At 35.3% G+C, this 23,268-nt stretch overlaps 1 protein-coding gene across 1 annotated transcript in view; it reads right to left on the bottom strand.

The window, feature by feature from the left end:
- eif3ha (eukaryotic translation initiation factor 3, subunit H, a) overlaps positions 1-23,268 on the bottom strand; it is a 65,654-nt gene that overhangs the window by 9,105 nt on the left and 33,281 nt on the right. The window contains exons 3-5 of the mRNA XM_067398074.1: positions 15,498-15,665; positions 7,525-7,624; positions 4,169-4,318 (exon numbers count right to left, since the gene is read on the bottom strand). Coding sequence (XP_067254175.1) covers positions 4,169-4,318; positions 7,525-7,624; positions 15,498-15,665 — 418 coding nt within the window. The remainder of the gene's footprint in view (positions 1-4,168; positions 4,319-7,524; positions 7,625-15,497; positions 15,666-23,268) is intronic.

The following is a 23,268-nucleotide window of genomic DNA, read 5'->3' on the forward strand; positions in this document are numbered from 1 at the left end:
ATAGAATAAAATTATACAAATTAATGTCTTATTGTTTCTAATTTGCTTTGTTCCTGTTTTTAATATAAAAAATAAAATAAAATTGCCTGCCATGCTTTATTACATAAGACTCCGTCATGTACGTAATGATCGCAGTCAGCTGAAATGGCATTTGTTTTATAATATTTGGTTGAGTAAAATAAGAAAAAACTTCACATTTAATTCAGAGGGATTTTTTTCTTATAGTTCTATTAAACTGTCTACCGCAGTCAAATACGGAAAAGTAACAAAACAGTAAACTAGAATCAAATCTATGCATATATCGAATCGAAATTTGATTAAACATTTTTTTTAATCGAATCCTGACCTCAAGAAAACACTTTGAATCCAATTGTGAGGAACCAAAACATTCACATCCCTACAAACTGTCACAAAAGTTACTGCCTATGTGGGGTGTTCCAAATAGGTCCCTTATGAGGTTAGGATGCTGTCTATATTGCCAGTACACTTAAACATAAAGGCTCCAAAAGATGCCATAGAACCACAGTTCTTAATTTTCTTAGTCTGAAGAACATTTTAAAGCCTTTTTTCACTTTTGTGAAACGGAAAGATTCCATGGATGTTCCAGGTTCTTTATGGAACCATCAACACTAATAAAAAACTGTTATAAAGAGCAAGGCAGCTCAGCAGGGTTTGGAACGGAGCCATTTCACCTCATACAGTTATTCCCTAAAGGCCGGGTGAATCGCTTTAATAATCAAGATCAGGCTTTCGAAGACAAATGTCATTTCCATTTTTATCTGGGGATAACGTGGATTCCCGAGAACATTCTGGAGCGTTTGGGGAAGAAGAAAAAAAAAAGATGACATCCGTCCACAGAAAACACCTTGAAGATTGGATTTAAAATGTTTAAATGATTGCACTAGTTAAGATCTAGTTAATCTAGTTAATCAATCAATGCATGTTTTAGACACAATCCATCATCGTTTAATGATACAATAATGGTTTATATGACTTGTGCGCAATATTCATAGTCTTCTGAAGTCATATGATATAACTTGACCAAAAATTAAACCATTAATCACTGGTTTGAGTTGATGAACTGAGTAAACCAATTTAATGAAAAGATCTATCAAACAAAGAATCTTTGGTTCACGAAAGAGAAATATCTACTTTCATTAAACATCCAAAGGACTTCAACTTAATTTTCAGAGTGTTCAAAGGTCCTATATCGAACTTTAGGGTTCTAGACACAATTTTAAAGGGGTGGTTGATTACGATTTGACTTTAACTTTAGTTAGTGTGTAATGTTGCGGTTTGAGCATAAACAACATCTGCAAAGTTACGACACTCAAAGTTCAATGCAAAGAGAGATATTTTCTTTTAGTCTGGTATGGACTACAACGAGCTTCTTGGCTGCGTGAGATTCTCCAGCTTTGTTGTTGTTGAGCTGTTAAAGCTCCGCCCTCTTCTGGAAAGGGGGCGGGAGCAGCAGCTCATTTGCATTTAAAGGGACACACACAAAAACAGCGTGTTTTTGCTCACACCCAAATAGGGGCAAAATTGACAAGCTATAATAAATGATCTGTGGGGGATTTTGAGCTGAAACTTCAGACACCAGAGACTTTATTACAACTTGTGAAAATGGCATAGTGCCCTTTAAAGAGCCCTTTATGCCAAAAAGGAGAAATATTGCTTAATACTTTCATGTTCAATAGGTTATTTCATTTTTTTTTTTATAGGTATAAAGTATGTTTATGAGCTGTTTAATGCCTGACGGAACCCTTTAAGGTTCTATATAGAACTTTTCCTTCTAAGAGTGTGTCGTATTGTAATTGTAAATGTAAAAACTTTATTTTTACAGAAAATTTTACAAAAGTGCTGCTTCAGAAAGAAGAGAAGCAGCACTTTTGCACCCTTTAGCCCACATTCATTGTAACTGCATGGGGAAACAAGTGACCAGCACTGTCTTTTTGAAAAGAATAGCTATGGAACGACATGATGGGTAAGCAAATGAAGACAATTTTCATTCCTTTAACATTCAACATTACATGCTTTCAAGCCTCTGTGTTTTTAGATTGACACATCTGCTCTATAGACCTATTGGTATTTGCCAAGAAAGGAAAGGGCATGTCTGTACACAGGAAGACCGAAATTACATGCTGAATACATTATCATTATCTGCGTGCTGATGGGAAGGCTGAATGATTTCACCAGCAGGGCCTATTAAACACACACCAACTCCTGGGATGTTCTGAATTACAAATGAAAGACTTACTCAAAATGGCAAAGATTGTGCCGACTCATAAAGAATTAACTTTAAAAGACCAAAACACCTGCTCACATCCCAAGTATTTAGTCTATCAATTAGTCTGATTCAGAAGAGGGTCCTGAACAGCTGTGGCTGCTGGGGAGTCAGAATTACATTTTTACTTCACATGTTCATTAAAGAGGACACATTGTGGAAAAAAAAAGGGATATTTCTTGCTATTTTGAAATAAAAGAGATCAATGTAGATCAGAGATGGGTGATATAGCTAAAAAAAAAAAACCTTGATATTTTCCACCCTTTTGATGAAACTAAATATATCTCAGGATTTATCTTTATGCTCTGAAAAGGTTTCTTTTCAATCAGAGGAACCATCGTTTTCAGTCTGTGCAGCCTCAATATGTCTAATATACAAACTAAAGGTCTAGTTTAAAAATAATCAAGGCTTTCCACACCATTTTTCAATCCTTACACTACCGTTCAAAAGTTTAGGGTCGTTGAGTCTTGAAAAATACATAAAAAATTGAAATATTATTAATATTTAAAACAGCTGTTTTCTATGTGAATATATAGTAAAGTGTAGTTTATTCCGCTGAATTTTCAGCATCATTACTCCAGTCTTCAGTGTCACATGATCCTTCAGAAATCATTCTGATATGATTATTTAAAGCTCAAAAAAACATTTCAATGCCTGTTTAATATTCAACCAGCTGGCAAAATGGATATAATTCACAAAGTCAAAAAAGAAGAAAAAGCAAAAAAGCTAAACAACATTTTTTTTTTGTTGTCGTCTCTTTTATAGACTCTATAATCATTCCTCTAAATTCAACACATTTAATATGCTGTCCTTGAAGCTCATATTAGTAAAAGAAAAAGAAAAAAATTATTCTGAAAGTAATGAGGCTCATTTCTGGGAACTGCTCTCCTGGAAACAGACTCGACTCAATCTGTAATAAAATTCAGTGGAATCTAACTGGATTAGCCAAATTAATTTAGAAGAGAGGACTATTTGCAGGAGAATAAAACGTCCAGCTCCGGCTAGCAGCATTACTGATGGACCCCCGAAAACGTAATTTTAGGTCAGTGGCTCTCATCTGGTGGGCCGTAGGTCTGTTATCAGGAATAACAAACGATGTTAAATGCAAATAACCATTTAATCGGGTCTCAAAATCCCCCACAGATCATTTATTATAGAAAATTATTTAAAATAAATTATTATTTGGGTGTGAGCAAAAACACGCCATTTTTGTGTGCGTCCCTTTAAATGCAAATGAGCTCCACTTTCCAGAAGAGGGCGGAGCTTTAACAGCTCAACAACAACAAAACTGGAGAATCTCACGCAGCCAAAATGAGGAAAGTGTTCAGACTTACATTGTTCAAACCGGAGTCGACACTGATGGAGAGACTCAGGAAGAAGTTACAACTTTTAGACGTTTCTGAATGGTTAGTGGATAAATTGATGTAGTTGCTGTGGAGTTGATTCAACTCATCCACTAGCATGTGCCGTCATGTTCATCTTTTGTGTTGAATTGACCCGGCGTAAAATGACACAGCTTTAGATTATAATATGATATACTAGATTTGAAGGATGCATGCTTGTGTTTTTATTTGTCTAAAAGCATCAAAACTGCAGGAATAAAATCACTGCTTTGCATTTGCAGTATTTCTCTGCTCCCAGAAGGCTGGTTTTGTACTACTTCAGGCCAGGGAACACAACACGCAAGCCCTATTTCGAGTGTCAAGATTAAACTGTGCCGTCAGGGCATGTCAGCATGTATTGCATTTCCTCGGTCAACTTCCTGAGCAAAACAGACCCCTGGCAGAGAGGCTTAAAAGACACAAACTGACCAGATGAATCAGCAAACGACAAATGTTTTCCCCAAAATTCACAACGGGGGCGCGAGGTCGGTGTGATTCTGACCTGCTTGACAGATTGAGCAGCTCGTGCTTGTCAGCCACCGTACTCTTCTCCTGCAGTTCCCACATGAGCACGTTTATGAGATGAGAGTTCTTGATGACGATGGGGACTTCCTCGAACATGTGCTCGAAGCCGACGCACGCCTTCTTCAGCCTGGGAAAACAGAAATTCAGTTACAAAAATGCGGTCTGTATTGATAGCAAACCAATAATTAGGAAAATATACAATATATACTTTCATTTTGGAGGATTCTCCCACAATAAATGTACATGCAAGTCAGAAAAAAACACTAATTTTCTCATTATTACTCAGAGTCTGAAAACTCAAAGAACATCATGTAAAAACTAAGCATAGTTGAAGTACTTTTAATTTCTTTTTAAATGTTAATGCATCTTGATGCATCACAAACACCACCAAAAGACTGCATGCATACATGTCAATCATCTACTGAACTTAAAAAAGGGTTTGAAAATTATATATTGAGAAGCACATGTAATTCAATCCGTCTCATTTTGAGAGCAGTCAGAGGGTCACGGGACCCACTGTCCACAATCCATCATTTGAACGAGTCGGTATGTTCTGCGATTTGAGCTGAATTGCAGAAAATTATGGAGGAGCAGGAGAATGTTTGAGGAATATCAATATAGCACCGCCTCACAAACCCGGAGCACAGATTTCAGATTGATATTCCGTATGAACCTGACAAGCGATCTGTATGCATCATTCACGATGACCCACCCAGCTACGTGCACTACACAAATAGAGGCTTATTTTCATAATCAATAGCATTGCTCTCCTTAACTAGATGAATATTCAAGAAGCGCCGACGAATGACGAGTGTCAACCCGGGGGCGCTGGCAGATGACAAGGTCAGAACAGGCCACATTATATGCTTGATGTCAACATGAAACACAGCGCTTAAATCTGTAATATGACATGTTTCTGAGTGAAATCAGACATTTGAGACGTCAGCTGAAAAAAGGACTGTTCAATCATTTTTTTTTAAACCAAGAGCATACAGAAAAATATAAAATTATATAAATATTAATTCATAAATCAATAAATCAATGAATAATAATTGACATTTACATTATCTATTTAATCTCTCCCATATAATAGAATAATTCAAAGAGATGCTTATATATATATATATATATATACACACACACACACAGGAGCATGGAAATAATATATAAACATTCATTTATAATGAATAAATCCAATTGCATACATAAAATATATAATAAAATATTACATATTTATATATTACATATAATTAGTATATATATTTTCTATATGTAATTTATTTTTTGAAATATATTCATTTATTTATACATTTTAACTTATAACAACAATAATAGATATTAAAAAATAAAATACTACTGCTACTACTAATAATAATAATCAAAACATTACATTATTATGTATTTATATATTAACATATATACACATATGGAATTAACTTTTTTTTTCTGGTGGATTACAGTTCAAATTAACATTGAAATGCAAAAATCATATTTTACCAGAAAAATATTTGAAAATACCAAGAGTATCAATATATCGCCCAGGCGGTTGTTTTGATGAAAGATTATAGAATAAATCATTTTTGGAAAATAGGCTCATAGATTAATTATGCACAGTAAGATTGTAATAGGGCTGTCACAGATCAGATTTTCACACCATGGTTATCGTGGCCAAAAGAATTCACAATATCAATATATCGTGATATCTATAGAAACCTTTAAGCCAATGAATCACACCACTGCATACAACAATACACTAAAGGGTAATCAGATACTGATAAACAACTGATAAACACAAGGAACAATCATTTTTACTTTTTGCATTCTGTCTTTAGCAAATTTTTATGAAGACAAGCATTTTAGCATTTATCTTATTTCAAGCTGGAGTAAAAAACACTGCCTGAATGTATCCCGAAGAACTGAAAAGATTTTCTGATGCACATTTTGGAAAACCATGCTGTGTGATTTTATTTAGAGGCAGAAATTATATTCTATACAGTGATAAAGGCAATGTAGATTAGCATCGCATTATAAATATACACTATCCTTGTGTAAATAACCAAGATGGCTTGAACACTGAAAACCACATACTGTCAAAATGGTGTGTTCATTCTCTACATGTTCAAAACGTCTCTATCTGCATTTTAAATGCACATTTCATGCGGATTACATAATCAGAGAGCAGCCTATTTCTTTTCATTTTGAACTGTTTCATTTAAAAGTAGACATTTCAAGCTTTCTATAGATATAGTTCTCATGTCTGTGAGGCAAGTAGCCTATAAGCTGAGTGTCGGTTCATTTATGAGACGCGCTCCAGTTCACGTGCAAGTGATCGCGCCGGCGCCTCCGTTATATCGTCTGCTATATTTGCTTCTTATGTGTTAAATCCAGGCAATAGGTTGATGAAACATTGATTAAAATTAAGATACATTTTCATGTAGCTATCCTTTCTTACTCGTGCTGTTCACTTTCATAATCAACATAGATGAAATAAAAAAAAAAAACAATATTTAAAGATAAATATGAAACTAAAAACGTTTTCGCTCACATGCTCTGCTGTGAAGAGAATCTCCTGTTTTATCAGACGACATGATTTTGCATGGCAGTAGCAGCTGCGCGCGCTGCATCTCCTGTTTTGTCAGATAGCAGCGTTGCGGTGAAATACCGACACATGTAGTACTTTGAGATGTCAACCAGGTACTGGCGCTGGATTATTTATGTGCCATTGTATTATTCATTTGAAATATTTCAGTTATCACGATATATTGTCACACCCTTAATTAACATGACATTGATTTTTTTTAATGTTTTGAATATCATGGTTATCATCAACACCGGGATATCGCGACACCCCTAATCTGTAACATGCATTAATACAACAATATAAAGTCATGTTGACTCTAATGCATCTGTGAACCCTCTTTACCCACAGCTAACCCTTCAGCGCTCGAGTCCCCGAGCGAAAGTCTTTATGTTGGTATTTTTCTCCCGATCGCTCAGACATCACTGCTTCGTTGATACATTCCCCCATTAGGCTTATGTCTAGCAGCAATTTAAAACCAATTACCATCTGCCGAGAAGCCAGTGAGGTTGTAAACTTTGTGCATTTGTTTGTTTGGCAGACAGTGCTGACTACTCCTTCAAAGACGCCCCATCGTGACAAATAAAAGCCCCTCACTGATGGCTCGTTCTGAGCCGGGATGCACTTCTGTTTGTGTGCGCTGAAGACGCTTCTCATTAGCAACAGACTAATAGTAAATGGAGAAGGAAGTGACCGAAGTAAATGGAAATGGAATGAAGTGTTTCAATTTGGTACGAGTAGAAACAGTGTCTTACCCCTCCGGAGAGAAGTCTTTCTCCTTGCAGATCTCCATTAATTTGGGGGTCAACCTGTAGGCCTTCAGACAGAGAGAGCCCTGCGCAGTCTTTATGGGATCTATGAAGCAAAACACACCAAAAACGTAAGCTAGATTCACACAGAGTTTGAGTTAAAGTCAGTTGATAAAGCAATACTCCAATAAGAAGAAAAAAAGGAACACACAGACAAATACTGGGTAAAATAGTCAATTTTTAATTAGTCTAAATGAATAATTAGACAGCCAAGTGTTTTGGTGTTAAATGAAAAGCACAACATTTATTTTGCTTCATCTGCCATCTTGAATTGATTTTTTTCCAATGCATTCTGGTTTGCATGAAAAAAAGGAGGTATTTTATAAATCAAGGAACACTTGCTAATTGTCCGATCAGTTAAGGGTCATGATGCAACACGCATGCTTTTCTTAAGACATTAAAGGGTGCGATGTGTTCACGATGAAGTTTTTTTTCATTCTTCGCTTATGCATGTCTGTCCCCGATGGACTGGAAAGACGAAATGAACTGGAAAAGATTTCCACCTCAAAGAAGGCGGAGCCTCAGAGCAACACCTACCTATTACATCATCGCCACGGACCAATGGGAGTTCGAAGGCGTTTACCAGCCACTAGCAGTGAATTAGCAGTGAATTTTTCCAAAAAAGTTGGCTTTGGCAAACTGCTTCAAAATCCCAAAAAGAACTTCGTTTTTGCCTTAACTTGTTCATAATGACATCACACCAGTTCGTTCTTCGATTTAGCGTGAAGTATGTGCTGCATGTGATTGAAGACATGATTAAAATCAATGTTGAATGAACAGTTTCAGATCTACAGTGGATCTGAACTCACTAAACCCTAATGCTCAAAATATTTAATTGGTTTGAGTAGGGCAAACTCAAATTAGTTCATTCAAAAGAACTTTTATGAATATTTGGGAAAAATCCTGGAATGTTTTCCACAAAAACCTTCATTTCTTTTCCACTGAAGAAAGAAAGACAGACATCTTGGATGACATGGGAGTGAGCAAAATATCAGGAAATGTTAATTCTGAACTGAACTAATCCTTTAAATTTACCTGAAACTGGGCTGGGATTCCTATTTCCCAGCATGCTTAGACATGACACTTGTAAGGGAGACTAAAAATGCTAAAATTAAGTTATTTTGTGCAAGATTAATGTTAAGTGGGAGATTTAATAGTTCGCTATTCTAATTTACCATTTCAAGTTAAGAGCAATTAATTAAAAAGTATGAATACAAAATTGAAATCTGACAGTTCTGCTCATTTAAACTTTGAATTTCTTAAGTTAAAAAAATTGATGTAACCGTTTTGCCAACTTATTTGGTTTACACTGTACAGCAGCAGTAACTCCAGATTATTAGAAACAGTTTTTTTTCTGTGGCATTAAATCGCAAATATAATTTTTTCATGGTTCAAAAGGACAAAGGAAGGAACTGCTCATTCTCTCTGGCAATGCAGACTAAAAACTCCATGAATGGCAGATTTTAGGGCTGAGCGATTTAGCTATAATTAATTATATTTCATTATATCCTTGATGATATTTGATACACACTACAATTCAAAAGTTTGGAATAGGCTTTTGAACCGATACTTTTGCTCACCGAGGAAGCATTGAATTGATGAAAAACAACACTAATGCTGAGAATTATAATTACTGTTTGAAATGATGGTTTTTATTCAGTCTTCACCTGCACAAAGCAAAGCCGCGGCATCACTCCAGTCCTCTCAGCAACCGCCGTGATACCTCATCCTTACAAAATGACTGTTAATGCAGTACTACAGAAACATTTCTTATTACCGTAGTACTGTTTGAAATTGTCCTGCTACTTAATGAAGTGTGGAAATGGTATTACAATGTCTTTTTCAGTTGTTGAAGTATTGAGTACACTTTTCCTCAAGCCCAATTTTGGTTTCAAAAAGAAAGTGCTTTCCATAGAAACTCGGCAATCTATTGTTGTCTGCATATGAAAGCGTGCAACTGCTGTCACTGAAGAAGAAAGACAACTGGATTTAAAAGACAACGTAGATCAGTTTGTATTTTGAGAAGCAGATGCATTTTGGGACTAAACATCAGGTTTGTCTGCAAATGTGAAGAAGACTGCTGGACGTTCACTGGAAAAGCTACACCAACAAGGTTCAAATATGCTAAAGAACAGACTAGATTGGAAAACAATAGAGCTGCACAATTCTGATGAACGTTTTGTTGTTTCAAATAAAGATCTTGATTCTGATAAAATGTTAATTGTTGCAGTCTATTATAAAATTTATTTTTTTTTAAAATGCTTTGAATGAATGATTCAATGACTGACTCAAAGTTGTCACTTGTTTCATTACTGGATGAATCAACATTTTTGAACGAATCTCTTGAATGAATGATTCAACGACTCACTCGCTCATAAAGACTTCACTTGTTTCATTACTGGATGAATCAACATTTTTGAACGAATCTCTTGAATGAATGATTCAATGACTCACTCGTAAAGACTTCACTTGTTTCATTACTGGATGAATCAACATTTTTGAACGAATCTCTTGAATGAATGATTCAACGACTCTCTCGCTCATAAAGACTTCACTTGTTTCATTACTGGATGAATCAACATTTTTGAACGAATCTCTTGAATGAATGATTCAACGACTCTCTCGCTCATAAAGACTTCACTTGTTTCATTACTGGATGAATCAACATTTTTGAACGAATCTCTTGAATGAATGATTCAATGACTCACTCGTAAAGACTTCACTTGCTTTATTACTGGATGAATCAACATTTTTGAACGAATCTCTTGAATGAAAGATTCAACGACTCACTCGCTCATAAAGACTTCACTTGTTTCATTACTGGATGAATCAACATTTTTGAACGAATCTCTTGAATGAATGATTCAACGACTCTCTCGCTCATAAAGACTTCACTTGTTTCATTACTGGATCAATCAGCATTTTTGAACGAATCTCTTGAATGAATGATTCAACGACATACATTTTAAGTCACTTGTCACCACCTACTGGTGTAATGATGTAATTGATACAATCGTTATGTGAAGAACCAAGTTACTTTCAAAAGGATTTGCTCTTTTTTGATCACTAATGTAGACATCAGCGTTTATATCTGAACTATAAACTTTTATCCCAGTACTTCTGTGATATGAATATTCGTAAGACAGAAATAATGATACTGTGTGGCAACGAATCGTTGTCATTCAGGAATGAGATCGTATGTGTGTTTGAATCGAGATCGCCATCTTTTAATGAATAATTGTGCAGCTCTAGCAAACAAGTAAAAAGGGTTTTATGGATGGATGAATCTTAAAGGTGTTGAAAACAGTTTGACTTTAAGGTTTGTAAGAAGCACAAGCTAATCACACCTACTGGAAGAGCTGCAGAAAGCATGAGATAAAAAAACGTCACATGGATATTAGTGATGCACCAACATTTTCTGCCAAAAGTGCCATTTGCTGCAAAAAAAAACAGCATGCACATACAATGATCCAGGTTTAATCATATTTAATGTAAATACTGGCCGACGCTGCCATCTTGCTAGAAGGATGTGAGAAACATCACACACAATGTGTGAAATACGACATTTGCGCTTGCATTTTCTCTAGAAGCAATAGCAACATCTCTTTAAATACACTACAGGGTAGGGCTGCACGATTAATCGCATGCTATTCTCACGCGCATTTCGTCAGTAAAGCCGGTTCCCTGATTGCCGCTAAATCACCATCACCTGCTTTCAAATGAAGCGGTATTTAATAGACAGAGCCGTAGATCACTGAAAAGCCACGCAATATCGCGTTCATATCGCAGATGAATCGCCTGCGATAATGAACGCGATATTGCGTGGCTTGTCCGTGATCCACGGCTCTGTCTATTAAATACCGCTTCATTTGAAAGCAGGTGATGGTGATTTAGCGGTAATCAGGGAACCGGCTTTACTGACGAAATGCGCGTGAGAATAGCATGCGATTAATCGTGCAGCCCTACTACAGGGTATGGATGAGCCTGAATGAACCAAATCCGTTCAAGAGTAATCAGGTAATTAAAACAGATACAGATTACATTTAGAGATTATTATTATCATCATCATCATCACAGATTATCAGATATAAACAGATAGTAGAGGAAAAAGCTTAGATAAGCAATACAATGTTCCATTTGAAATGGGAACAAGGCGTATGACAATAACAAAGGTCACAGAGTTAAGCGCCATAAAACAACCACTTCCATCCCATGCCTACAAGACATTTATATTCACCGACGGATAACCAATCTGAGGCGCGAGGGGCAGGAGGTCACGCAGAGAAGCCTTTTCCCCCTCTTTCATAAAGAAATCATCGACTGCAGGTGCTGTCAGTTTTCATAATCAAGCTGCGCCGACCACAAAAGCTCGCCACTGCTTTTAGTAAGCGAGTTGTATTGAATTAACGTGCTTGTCAGAGAGTTGTCAAAGCCTTTGAAGTGTTCGCACTGGCCTTATCTGAGCTGCCACTCACACACACCCTGCAGAGGGTCCGGCGGACTTTAAAAATGTCCTTGCTTTGCCAAAGGAACGTCCATCTAGAGTCACAGTGCCCATTTTATATAATAATAATAAAATGCACAATATATTTCAGCATCAGCAGGATGTGAGATGTCATGAATGCGTCATGCTACAACGTTTTGCTGTTTGATACAAAAGCAAAACTCGCACAGTTCTCATTTTCCATGACTGATTTATAAGAGGAGTCTGTTTGACATGACAATTCATTTCAGGAGTGACAACTGCGTTTAAATGCAGTTGTGTGTGAAAATGAAATAAAACTTCTGTCATCATTTACTCAAGCTGTTCCAAACCTGTATGTTTTTCTTCTGCTGAACACAGATGATGATATTTTGAAGAATGCTGGTATCAGTTGATGGTAGACACTGACTGTCATAGTAGGAAAAAACAATACAATGGAAGTCAATGTATACTGTCAAGTGATTGGTTACCAACATTCTTTTTAAAGAGTGAGTAAATGACCATTTTCATTTTTAGGTGAACTATGCCTTTAATAATTGCAATTACATATACAATATCTAATCGACAATTACGTTTGTCAATCATGCAGCTTAAACCTTCTGCAAGTGTTTGGTCTTTTTGTATTTAAAAAGGTGTGGCTTTTTTCTTTTTTTTTTTACTTTTTCGGAAGTGTACGTAACTTGGTAAAGGTTTTGCCATTTGTTATATGAGCACAAAAAAAAATCATGGATATGATTCAAAAAGGCTAAATTGTCCTGAAAAGCAGTCACACTTGTGCTCCTCGTGGTCAAAAATGAGCACACTGGAGAATGAATCGGAAGCGAATTTCATCTAGTGGAGGCGTTTAGTACTGCGCTCAAACAATCTCTTACTGAAAGCTCATTTTTTGAAATATCAACCCCAAATTTGGAACATCTTGTTTAGATTTACGCCTTTGATTTTCTCAGTTACAGTAAAAAATGTTTTGGAAAATATATATTTGTATTAAAATTGAAAATATTTTGTGCATTTTTCATAATAATTCAAAACAATGTTAACTTCTATATATTTTTTTTCAACTTTTTTCACTTCAGCAATACATATTTTCTTTAAAAAGAGACCAAACTTCGGTCTGTGATCCAAAGCATTAAAGATTTATAACAGTTTAAAGTTGGAAATTTAATTCAGGTCTACACTTTAATTATACTAATTTATAATTAATATAAATTAGTACCATAAAATGTAAAATATTAAATAGAAAAATAAATAAATAAATAAATAAATAAATAAAACTAAAATATAGTACATTCACTTCACCTGAGGGCTTAAAAAGTACTTTTTCTTTCTTTCTTTCTTTCTTTTTTTTTTTTTTAAAAGTATCTTTTTTTTTTTTTAATTACTTTATTTTATTTTCCACGGAGACAAATCATCCCAATCATTCTAGAATAATTAATTCTTTTCAAATAGAGCTATTCAAGTTCCAGTTGTTTTCATATCGCAATATATCGCAGAAAAACAAAAATAAATGTACTTTTTGTACTTTTCTATTATTGTCCAGTCCAAAAACAACTGCGAAGATTTTGGATTTTAAGTGCTATTTTTAAATCACCCCAGTCTAATGTTTGGATCTTAAACTATAGAGCATTGCGCTTGCATTGGCAAGGTCATGGGTTCAAACCATTGCATTATTTATTATAATTATATGTTTTTTTATTTATATTTTTAACCATTTAAATGAGTCATATCAAATAAAGGGGAAAAAACTATAGCATTTAGACTATTATACAAGACTATTTCACATCTTAATGTGAATTGTTTGAAATACAAATACTCATTTGTAACATTAGAAATGCATTTATGTATCAGACGTCTCAAGTTGTGAGACAAGGGTTGCAAAACTTTATCATAATTTAATATTAAGATAAACAAGTCTGCTAAATGCATTATTGTAAAAAAAAAAAAGTGCATTAAGTCATGTGTGATTTATCTTGAAATGCATTGGATGAAATTCCACTAAAAACACAGCTTTCTAACACGGTCGAAAACTGCAAGACGTCTTTCCACGGTATGCAGAGAGATGTGAGCAGATTTTTATTTAGCCTTTAATATATCAGCCTGCATTATTGATGGGTTTAAAGGGGGCATGATTAAATATAAAGCACGGCGGCCGTGAACCGAGTGTGGAATACAGGGCAGTAAGATACTCCAGTCCTGAGGACACACTTCACACACCATTGTACCAATGCACTTTACAATCATGCAACACACAGATGCTTTCATCTCAAGAGACTTGCATCGCATTCAAGGCATTCATTCTGCAAGTTTGTGTATCGAACCCTTGACTGAGCAACAGGAAGACCTTGATCAACAACCACATTCCTCAGCATTTCTGCATCGCATACTTTAACTAAAACCAACAAGAATGCAACTGATTAAAAAAAAAAAAAAAACCACTGCAAAAGGTGTTCTTGGGCATAATGGGAATAAAACAATCAAAAAGCCAAATTATCATTTTTTCACTTTGTAGATGTTTAATTGAAGTAATTTTTGTGATAGACCCTTGCCCTGGTCTAATTGCATGTCAATGAAGTTGAAGCACCTATTAGAATATGAGAATATGAAAAACGAGTTTTACAACTCTGTAATCAGGTGGTGTTTCACACATACACACAATATTCATATTATTTGATAGATCTCATACTGAACCACTTTGCCTCAAGAAGCACTGCTGTCAATCGAATCGTTCATTAAATATTTGTGATTATGTAAAAAAAAATTACTTTTGCAAACTAGTCCTAGGTTTTTGGAACCAAACAAGCGCAGTACAATTCTCTCGACTCTCTAGATCAATAATTAGCAAAATATCCCTTTGGATAGCTATAGCATTTAGAAAATGCAGGCAAAAGCCTATAACTCCTAAACAAAAATTCAGAACCTCACTAAAATCAGTGAGAACATGTGACATAATTCTAAACAGGTATGTGCAATTTTACGAAAATCGGACCATAGGTGGTGCTATAACTGTTAAAAAGCTTTAAAACAATGTATTTTCATAGTAAATTGTCTGTATTGCTGTAAATGGTGAGTTTTCTTTGTTCTATTGAACAAAAAAAGAAGATATTTTTGAAGAATGTTGGTGACCAACAAGTTTCTGGTCCCCACTGACTTCCATAATATGAAAAAAAATAAAAAATACTATGGAAAGTCAATGGGAACCAGAAACTGTTTGATTACCAACATTCTTCAAAATAACTTCAACAGAACAAAAACTCATAGGTTTAGAAGAACTTGAGGGTGAGAAAATGAGAGAATTTTCATTTTTGGGTGAAGAGACATTTTTTATAACCTTAAATTTTATATAAACTGACATGAGACCTACTTTTTAATTTGCACAATACAATATATTTTACAGTTGAAATGCGAGTAATACGCTCTTACTGTGTCTAATGAGACTCACCATAAATAAGCACCACAGACTCTTCGATTGCATGCTGGTAGCTGAACTGCGAGTCCAGCAGGGCTCGGCTGACAAAAGAGCCGTAGTACGTGGACTGATACCAACCGACGTGGAGATGGTCGATGTTCACATGCCGGAGACTCCTCATCATCTCCATCTGGTATTGAACTGGAAGAGATAAAGAGAGAGAAATAAATGAGTTTATGAGAAATGATTGTGCTGGGTAAAGAAAAGTTTGACATTTCCAGGGCCGTTCATTAGTCAAAGCGAAAGGCTTCATACCGGTGCATCATGGGAGAGCGTAAGAGTGAGGTGCTGGAAGAACAATGGCTGGGAGGATTCCCAATATCAAATTTCCCCAGAGCGCATTCATTTGACCAAAAGCACAATAATAACGGGGTGTGATGATGGATTACAGAGCTCCATATCATTATAACGCACCTATATCGAGATACTAGCACAGATATTAGAGTTTAAATCATTATTTGATGATGCATGTATAAACCATAGACAACCTACCATTTAGAAAGGCAGAATTATTGTTTATTCTGATTATAGCGAAGGAATTGATCATAAATTTATCCACTAACCATTCAGAAACGTCTAAAAAATCTTCTGAGTCTCTCCATCAGTGTCCGGTTTGAACAATGTAAGGCTACAATGTAAAACATTCGTCATTTTGGCCGCGTGAGATTCTCCAGCTTTGTTGTTGTTGAGCTGTTAAAGCTCCGCCCTCTTCTGGAAAGGGGGCGGGAGCAGCAGCTCATTTGCATTTAAAGGGACACACAAAAACGACTTGTTTTTGCTCACCTTCAAATAGGGGCAAATTTAATAAGCTGCTATTAAATGATCTTTGGGGGATTTTGAGCTGAAACTTCAGACACATTCTGGAGACACCAGAGACTGATATTACATCTTGTGAAAGGGGCATTAGGTCCCCTTTAAGGTGCTTATACTAATACTTCCATATAAAAAAAAAAAAAAAAAGTGTTACTTGAACTGTAAAATTGTCAAAATCATGCATTCAGTAATGGAACTACATTTCTATGCTGATCAACGTTAGTAATGCAGATGTCTTGCCTTGGAAAACAGCTCTAATAAAGCACAGCACAGACCCTACAAATACTGCATCCTAATCCGATAAGTCTCAATACAAATTTTAGGTGCACGGTCTGTAAAAACTCAAGCCTCTGTAAGTTTGCTCGAGTGATCTGGCACAGCCAGACAGGAGAAAAGAGAAGAGAAGGGCAGCAGATTATGGGGAGAGATGTCAGCTCTTCAGAATGCCGGGTGAAGAGGGGACAGCAGTGAACTTTAACAAGGATTTACACAGGGACAGCTCACTTTCAGCTGGAGCAGCGTGAGCGTCACATCTGCAGGAGAGGAGAGAAGCAGATGAATCGTCTGAACAAACGAGAGACAGACTCCACACCTCGACTCAGATGTGCCTGCTTATAAATAAACCCTACTGGGAGGCAAGCAAATGTGTAGTGCACACTCCAAGAGACTGTGTTAAAGAGACTGGATATCTTTCGGATGAAGCCGATTCAAATCCGTGCACTGGGGAAAGTTTAATTGCCTGTGCCAAGCTTTTCCAGGCAGTTGGAGGAGTAGGACAGAGAAGCGTGGGATGAGGAACGGTCTCCTCCTGTTGAAGAGCAGGAGCCTGACATGCTGTCACTACTCCATGACTTACTGGATGAAAGCAAAAAGAAAGAATCGTCACGGAATTTGCTTTGAAAAAGGAACGCCGGCCAAAAGTCGTTGGAGCGTCGAGTTTTCTTCCAGAGTGAGGATGGGACTGAAACACACTTCAACAACACTTCCTAAAACAAGACTTGTTGAACATTATGTAAGTCATTGTGTGTTTGTGGTGGTAACTAACCTTAGTACTCAAGGGGGCGATAGAGTTAAGTTCGAAAGTCTGGGTAAATTAAAGGAAATTATTATTATTATTATTATTATTATTATTATTATTATTTATTTATTTATTTATTTATTTATTTATTTATTTATTTATTTATTTATTTATTTATTTATTTATTTATTTATTTATTTATTTATTTATTTTTTTATTTATTTATTTATTTATTTATTTAGTAGTAGTAGTAGTAGTAGTAGTAGTAGTAGTAGTAGTAGTAGTAGTATTGAATATATGCCATTAATATTTATTTTAGGAGATATTAGTATTACTGAATAAATACTATATTTATATTTATGTTAGGTATTATTTTCATTATTATCATTATTAAATAAATGCCATTTATACTTAAGAAATAATAATAATAATAATAATAATAATAATAATAATAATAATAATAATAATAATAATAATAATATTTATTATTTAATAATAATAATAATAATAATAATAATAATAATATTATAAAACATATGTCATTAATATTTCACGTTATTAGTATCATCATCATCATCATCATCATCATCATCATCATCATCATCATCATCATCATAAATGCTATTTATATTTTAGGAATCATCATTACTACTACTACTACTACAATTATCGTCATTAATATAATGTATACCATTTATTTTATTATGATTATGAATATTATTACTACTAATTATTATTATTATTATTATTATTATTATTATTATTATTATTATTATTATTATTATTATTATTATTATTAGTATTATTAATTATTGTTATTACTGTTAATTATTATTATTGTTGTCAATAATAAATAATAATAATTTTATTATTATTATTATTATTATTATTATTATTATTATTATTATTATTATTATTATTATTATTATTATTATTATTATTATTATTATTATTATTATTATTATTATTATTATTGCAAAACATATGCCATTGATATTTCATGTTATTAGTATCATCATCACCATCATTATTGAATAGTAAATGCAATTTATATTTTAGGAATTATTACTACTACCACAATTATCGTCATTAATATAATGTATACTATTATTATTAATATTATTATTATTAATATTATTATTATTATTATTATTATTATTATTATTATTATTATTATTATTATTATTATTATTAATATTATTATTATACATATTATTATTATAAATAATAATAATAATATACATATTATTATACATAATAATGATAATAATAATAATAATAATAATAATATATACATATTATTATTATTATTATTATTATTATTATTATTATTATTATTACTACTACAACTATTGAATAATATATGCCATCAAAATTTATTATAGGAATTATTATTATTAAATAATGTGCTTTTATATTTGTTGAGTTATCATCATCATCATCATCATCATCATCATCATCATCATCATTACTACTACTAATTATCATCATCAGTAATATAATGTATACTACTTATCTTATAATTATTATTTATAATAATAATAATAATAATAATAATAATTTTACTGTGAATAATGTTTTTAGGAACTATTGTTTTGGAACCTCATCTTATCGACAATATTAAAAAAACGAATAAAAATGTTGGGTAAATATATCTGTAATACAAACTTGAAAAGCAATATGTACTTGCATAACAGACATTTCATAATGCAACAACAAACAAGAACATGCTTCCATAAAGCTAAAAGCATTTCCTACAACTTGCACAGAGTATGTTTCCTGCCTTTCTAGTATTATTGCAGTCTCAAGGTGGAAGAAAAGTCTTTGGAAACACAAAATAAAATAATCCAAAAGACACACAACTATTACTCAGGACCGGTTTGTGTACTGGCAAACACTCAACAGGTGTATCTGAGGCCCTCTTGACCGTCCCAAGACGCTGCAAATCAGACAGCACCTCCACAGACACAATATTTCCTCAAACAAAGAAAATCTCATCAAATATCAAGAGGATTAGGCATCTATCAGAGTGTGTGCATGTACAAAGGACAAACTCAAGTCTAAAATTGGTGTTGGCTTAAGGGGGAAAAAAAAAACCCATCAGATCCCTTAACCATAATATTTCCCAGAGGAGACTGGAACAGTTGACGTGCACATCTCCATCTCAAAAAAACACAGCTGTAATATACAAAACCCAAACATAAAGCAAAATATTGGCTTGCCTTAAAAGCACAGCCGCTGTAGAGACCGCTAGATGAAAGCATAATAAAGTGGAAGAACTATTCTTCATTTCTGTTACATGCTGCAAGCAGCACTCTCAGCGCTCTACAGATGATGATATTCCTCCGAGAAGAGCACTTCCACCAATCGTGAGGAGCGTAGCACTGGCGAAACCTTTCCTTTTGCTATTCCACGCCCATCCCAATCGACTAGTCTGATGGCAGGTGACTGGCATCCTACGTATCCAGCGATCGGTCCCCGAGCTGCGTGCGTGGAATGAATTCAGCACAAGCGTTTGCTTTGGCAAATTCGAGCGTGCCCACCAGGCCTAACAACTAAATTCATCACCGCTAGGACCTGACAGGCGACGGTGAATATGAATGAGACAGCGAGATGTAATTTGTTCCGAAACTCTTGGTTGGCTTCCTCCAAGCGAATGCACGAGGGGGGCGACGTTTTAAAGAACTAAATTGAAGCCAAACAAGCGATTCAAATCTTCAAGCCCCAAAATAAACACTCTCAAGGCCCGCTTCTAGAGGAAAGACGGCTCTGCCATAGTAAACAATCCCTACAGTGCTGTAAAAGCTGATGGGTATGAGGCAATACATTCAGCCAGAGATGCAATTTGCATTCCCATGGAAGCCTCACAATGACACTTCCTTGATATGAAACCCTCTAAAAATACCCATGCTAAATGAGGCAAGGGCGTTTACGCAACTTTTACAATAGTCACCAATTGAAAGGGTGAAACATCGCAAAATGGCTTTTTTGCGCCTACAGCAGAATAAACAATGTTGCTTTTTTGGGAGAAATCCATCATATAACTTGGAATGCAAATGCTAAAAATCAGCAGGGATTGACATTAACATGCCAAATGCTGGTGGATTTCAACGGTGGAGTGAAACGTAGTCACTCATAATAGCCACTTTGGTGAGTTGAACATGTATATGCATGCATTTTTTTTTATTGTAATCTTTTAAAAAGGCCTCTGAAATAATTAACTAAGCACAATGTAGTGTTGTCAAAAAGATCGATTTTTCAATGCATAGATACTGAAATATCTTTCAATAGTCAATAATAATACGTTTCCAATAGTCATTTTCCGCAGAATAGATACACGATACCAGCTGCGCTTTCTCTCTCCAACTGTGAGTCGACACACAAATCCGCCTCGTTTCGTTTGATCCGGATGAATGTTGTTGGTGTTACAGGGCTTGGATTTCAGTGGGATTGTGTGTATTGCGCATAATTTCACTTATTCCCGCATATTTTGTTCTCGTACACCAAAGTGCACAAGCATAAATCCGCCTCTCAGTACTAAATTGAGTTCTTTTTCGCTGCTCATCGCGCTTAGTCAAATATACACAAAATGCCGGTCTTGGCGAGTATTCACGTAAACACAGTCGGTTATGTTTGAAGTGAACGTAAACAGTTGAGAAAGAAAACGCATGTGTAACAGTATATTTAATCTGTGCGTCAGGTCTTAAAGTGACAGCAGCCTAATAAACCTGCTGCCAAATTTTGAGACAATATTAAAATCCCCCTGTAGTCAATCATTTTATCCCTTAAAACTCATCTTTAAATCACCAAAATGACATTTAAATTTTTAGTATACGCGGATCAAAGAATATGCAAATTAGCCCCGCCTCCACCCACGCCAGCTCAGAGATGAACTCGCTTTACTTACTGAGGTAAATGCTGCACAATCACTTTTTACAACATCGGACACATACGATAATTAGCCTTTTGCTTGACCACGTTATCAAACAGCTAATAAATGTTACACAAACCATGTTCCCGTAAAAATATAAAGTTATAATAGTTATAAAGTTAATCATAATATCGTAATGTACATCATACACCCGCCATATACTGCTAAAATCAACAATTTTTCATATCAACAGAAAAATATACCAGGATAATTCTCAAGACTGCCCTGCTAGTTCGCTGTTAATGATATGCTAAAACCCGCCAGCACATTGACATGATTGGTTACAAGGTAGTTTGTGACATCACAGACACCAGCGATTTTGTGTGTCTTTTTTCACAGCAGTTAAGTTGGTCTTAAAGCATATTAAAAACACCACAGACATATAAACAACATTAAAAACCTGATTTTCACCACACGGGTCTTTAAAAATATCTGTATTGCAGTTTTTCCCCATGGTTTCGATGTCAAAATGATGGCCAGTGAAAATGCCGAGTGACTAGTAACTTTGGAAAACCACTAGCCACAGTGGCTGGTGAGCAAAAAAAAGCTCATGTCAAAACCTGAATATCAGACGTCGGTTACAAAACAAAACGAAGCAAAGGTGCTCCTTTTGCATAAATGGCTTTTGAACACGGGTATTTCAGGGCGATAACTCGCTCCCTTGATCTTCACAGAAAGCTGAAGTCTCATTTAAGCTGGGCAAGCGCGGAAAGCTGGGATTGCAGAGCATTGCGCCCTATTGTTGTGACGACTAAGGGTTCTGTATAATTCAAAGGCTTTTGTGTGCAACTGGCACTTGTGGGTCAAACCCCACCCGACCCGAATTACTTAGACTGTGTTACTCCACCAAAGAAAGGAGCATTAATTTCATGAAACACTGGGTTCTGCTGTCAAGCCTCGAGTGTGAAACACAAGCCGAGTGGGAGGCAAAGACGTCATTACCTGGACGAGCAGTGACATTTGATTTGTCAGTGACTGTGCTGGAAAATTCCTCCCCGACGAAATCCGCCATTAGGCCAACACGTCCCTTCTATGTAGAGTGACACAGGTAATAAGAGCTCGTGTCAGACGGGAGAATAATTTATTGCCTTTCGTGGGGCCTGATTTCTTAGTGTCAGGGCAACCATGAATCCGTTTGGCAAACAGGCCCGTCAAACATGAGAGCAATAACTGGCGTCTGGAATTGCACGCTTTCACATCCACCACTTCTCGGGTCATGTACCGCTCAGGCACACATTGTAATTCATCAAGGCTTGGAGTTGCAAATGGATTGCTTATTATTGGCCAGGGCTGATAGACTTGAGCCACAGGCTAGAAGACATGAAGTATAATGCCAGCGCAATTTCATTCGACTCTCTTTTCCGCACGTCCATTAACAGCATGGTGCTACCAAACAGAAGCAGCATACGAAATCAAACATCAAGGGCATGTTTTGCACTGCAGGTCCATCTGTAATGTGTTCTTTCACGCTTCCAAATGCTCACGACATGCATCTGATTTACAACCAATTCACCGTAGTGCAAGAACCAGCCGAGGAGCCACAGCGAGGAAAGATGCTCCTGATCATGTCAGATAGGAGAACTTTCGAATCCTTGGAGAATTTGCATAGATTATCGATTGCAGGCACTAACCCGTTTGTGTTCAATAATATTGATCCAAGGTTGGCTTAAATGGAAAATATATGACTTAAGAAAAGTGAATAAAATAAATGGCTTCATCAAAACCACTTCTGGGGGATTTAATTTTCTTTTACATATCAATGCATTTTGAGTACATCAGATTTTCTTTTAAATCAAACGGCTTCAGAAATTTAGTTCTAATCGAGAAAGAAATAAAATGCAGAGATTATGATAAATCATTTAAAGGGGTGATTATTTCACTTTTTTAACTTCAGTTAGTGTGTAATGTTGCTGTTTGATCATAAACAACATCTGCAAAGTTATGACGCTCAAAGTTCAATGCAAAGAGAGGTATTTTCTTTT

Source organism: Chanodichthys erythropterus, chromosome 2 (genome assembly GCF_024489055.1).
Source record: "Chanodichthys erythropterus isolate Z2021 chromosome 2, ASM2448905v1, whole genome shotgun sequence".
NCBI lineage: Eukaryota > Metazoa > Chordata > Actinopteri > Cypriniformes > Xenocyprididae > Chanodichthys > Chanodichthys erythropterus.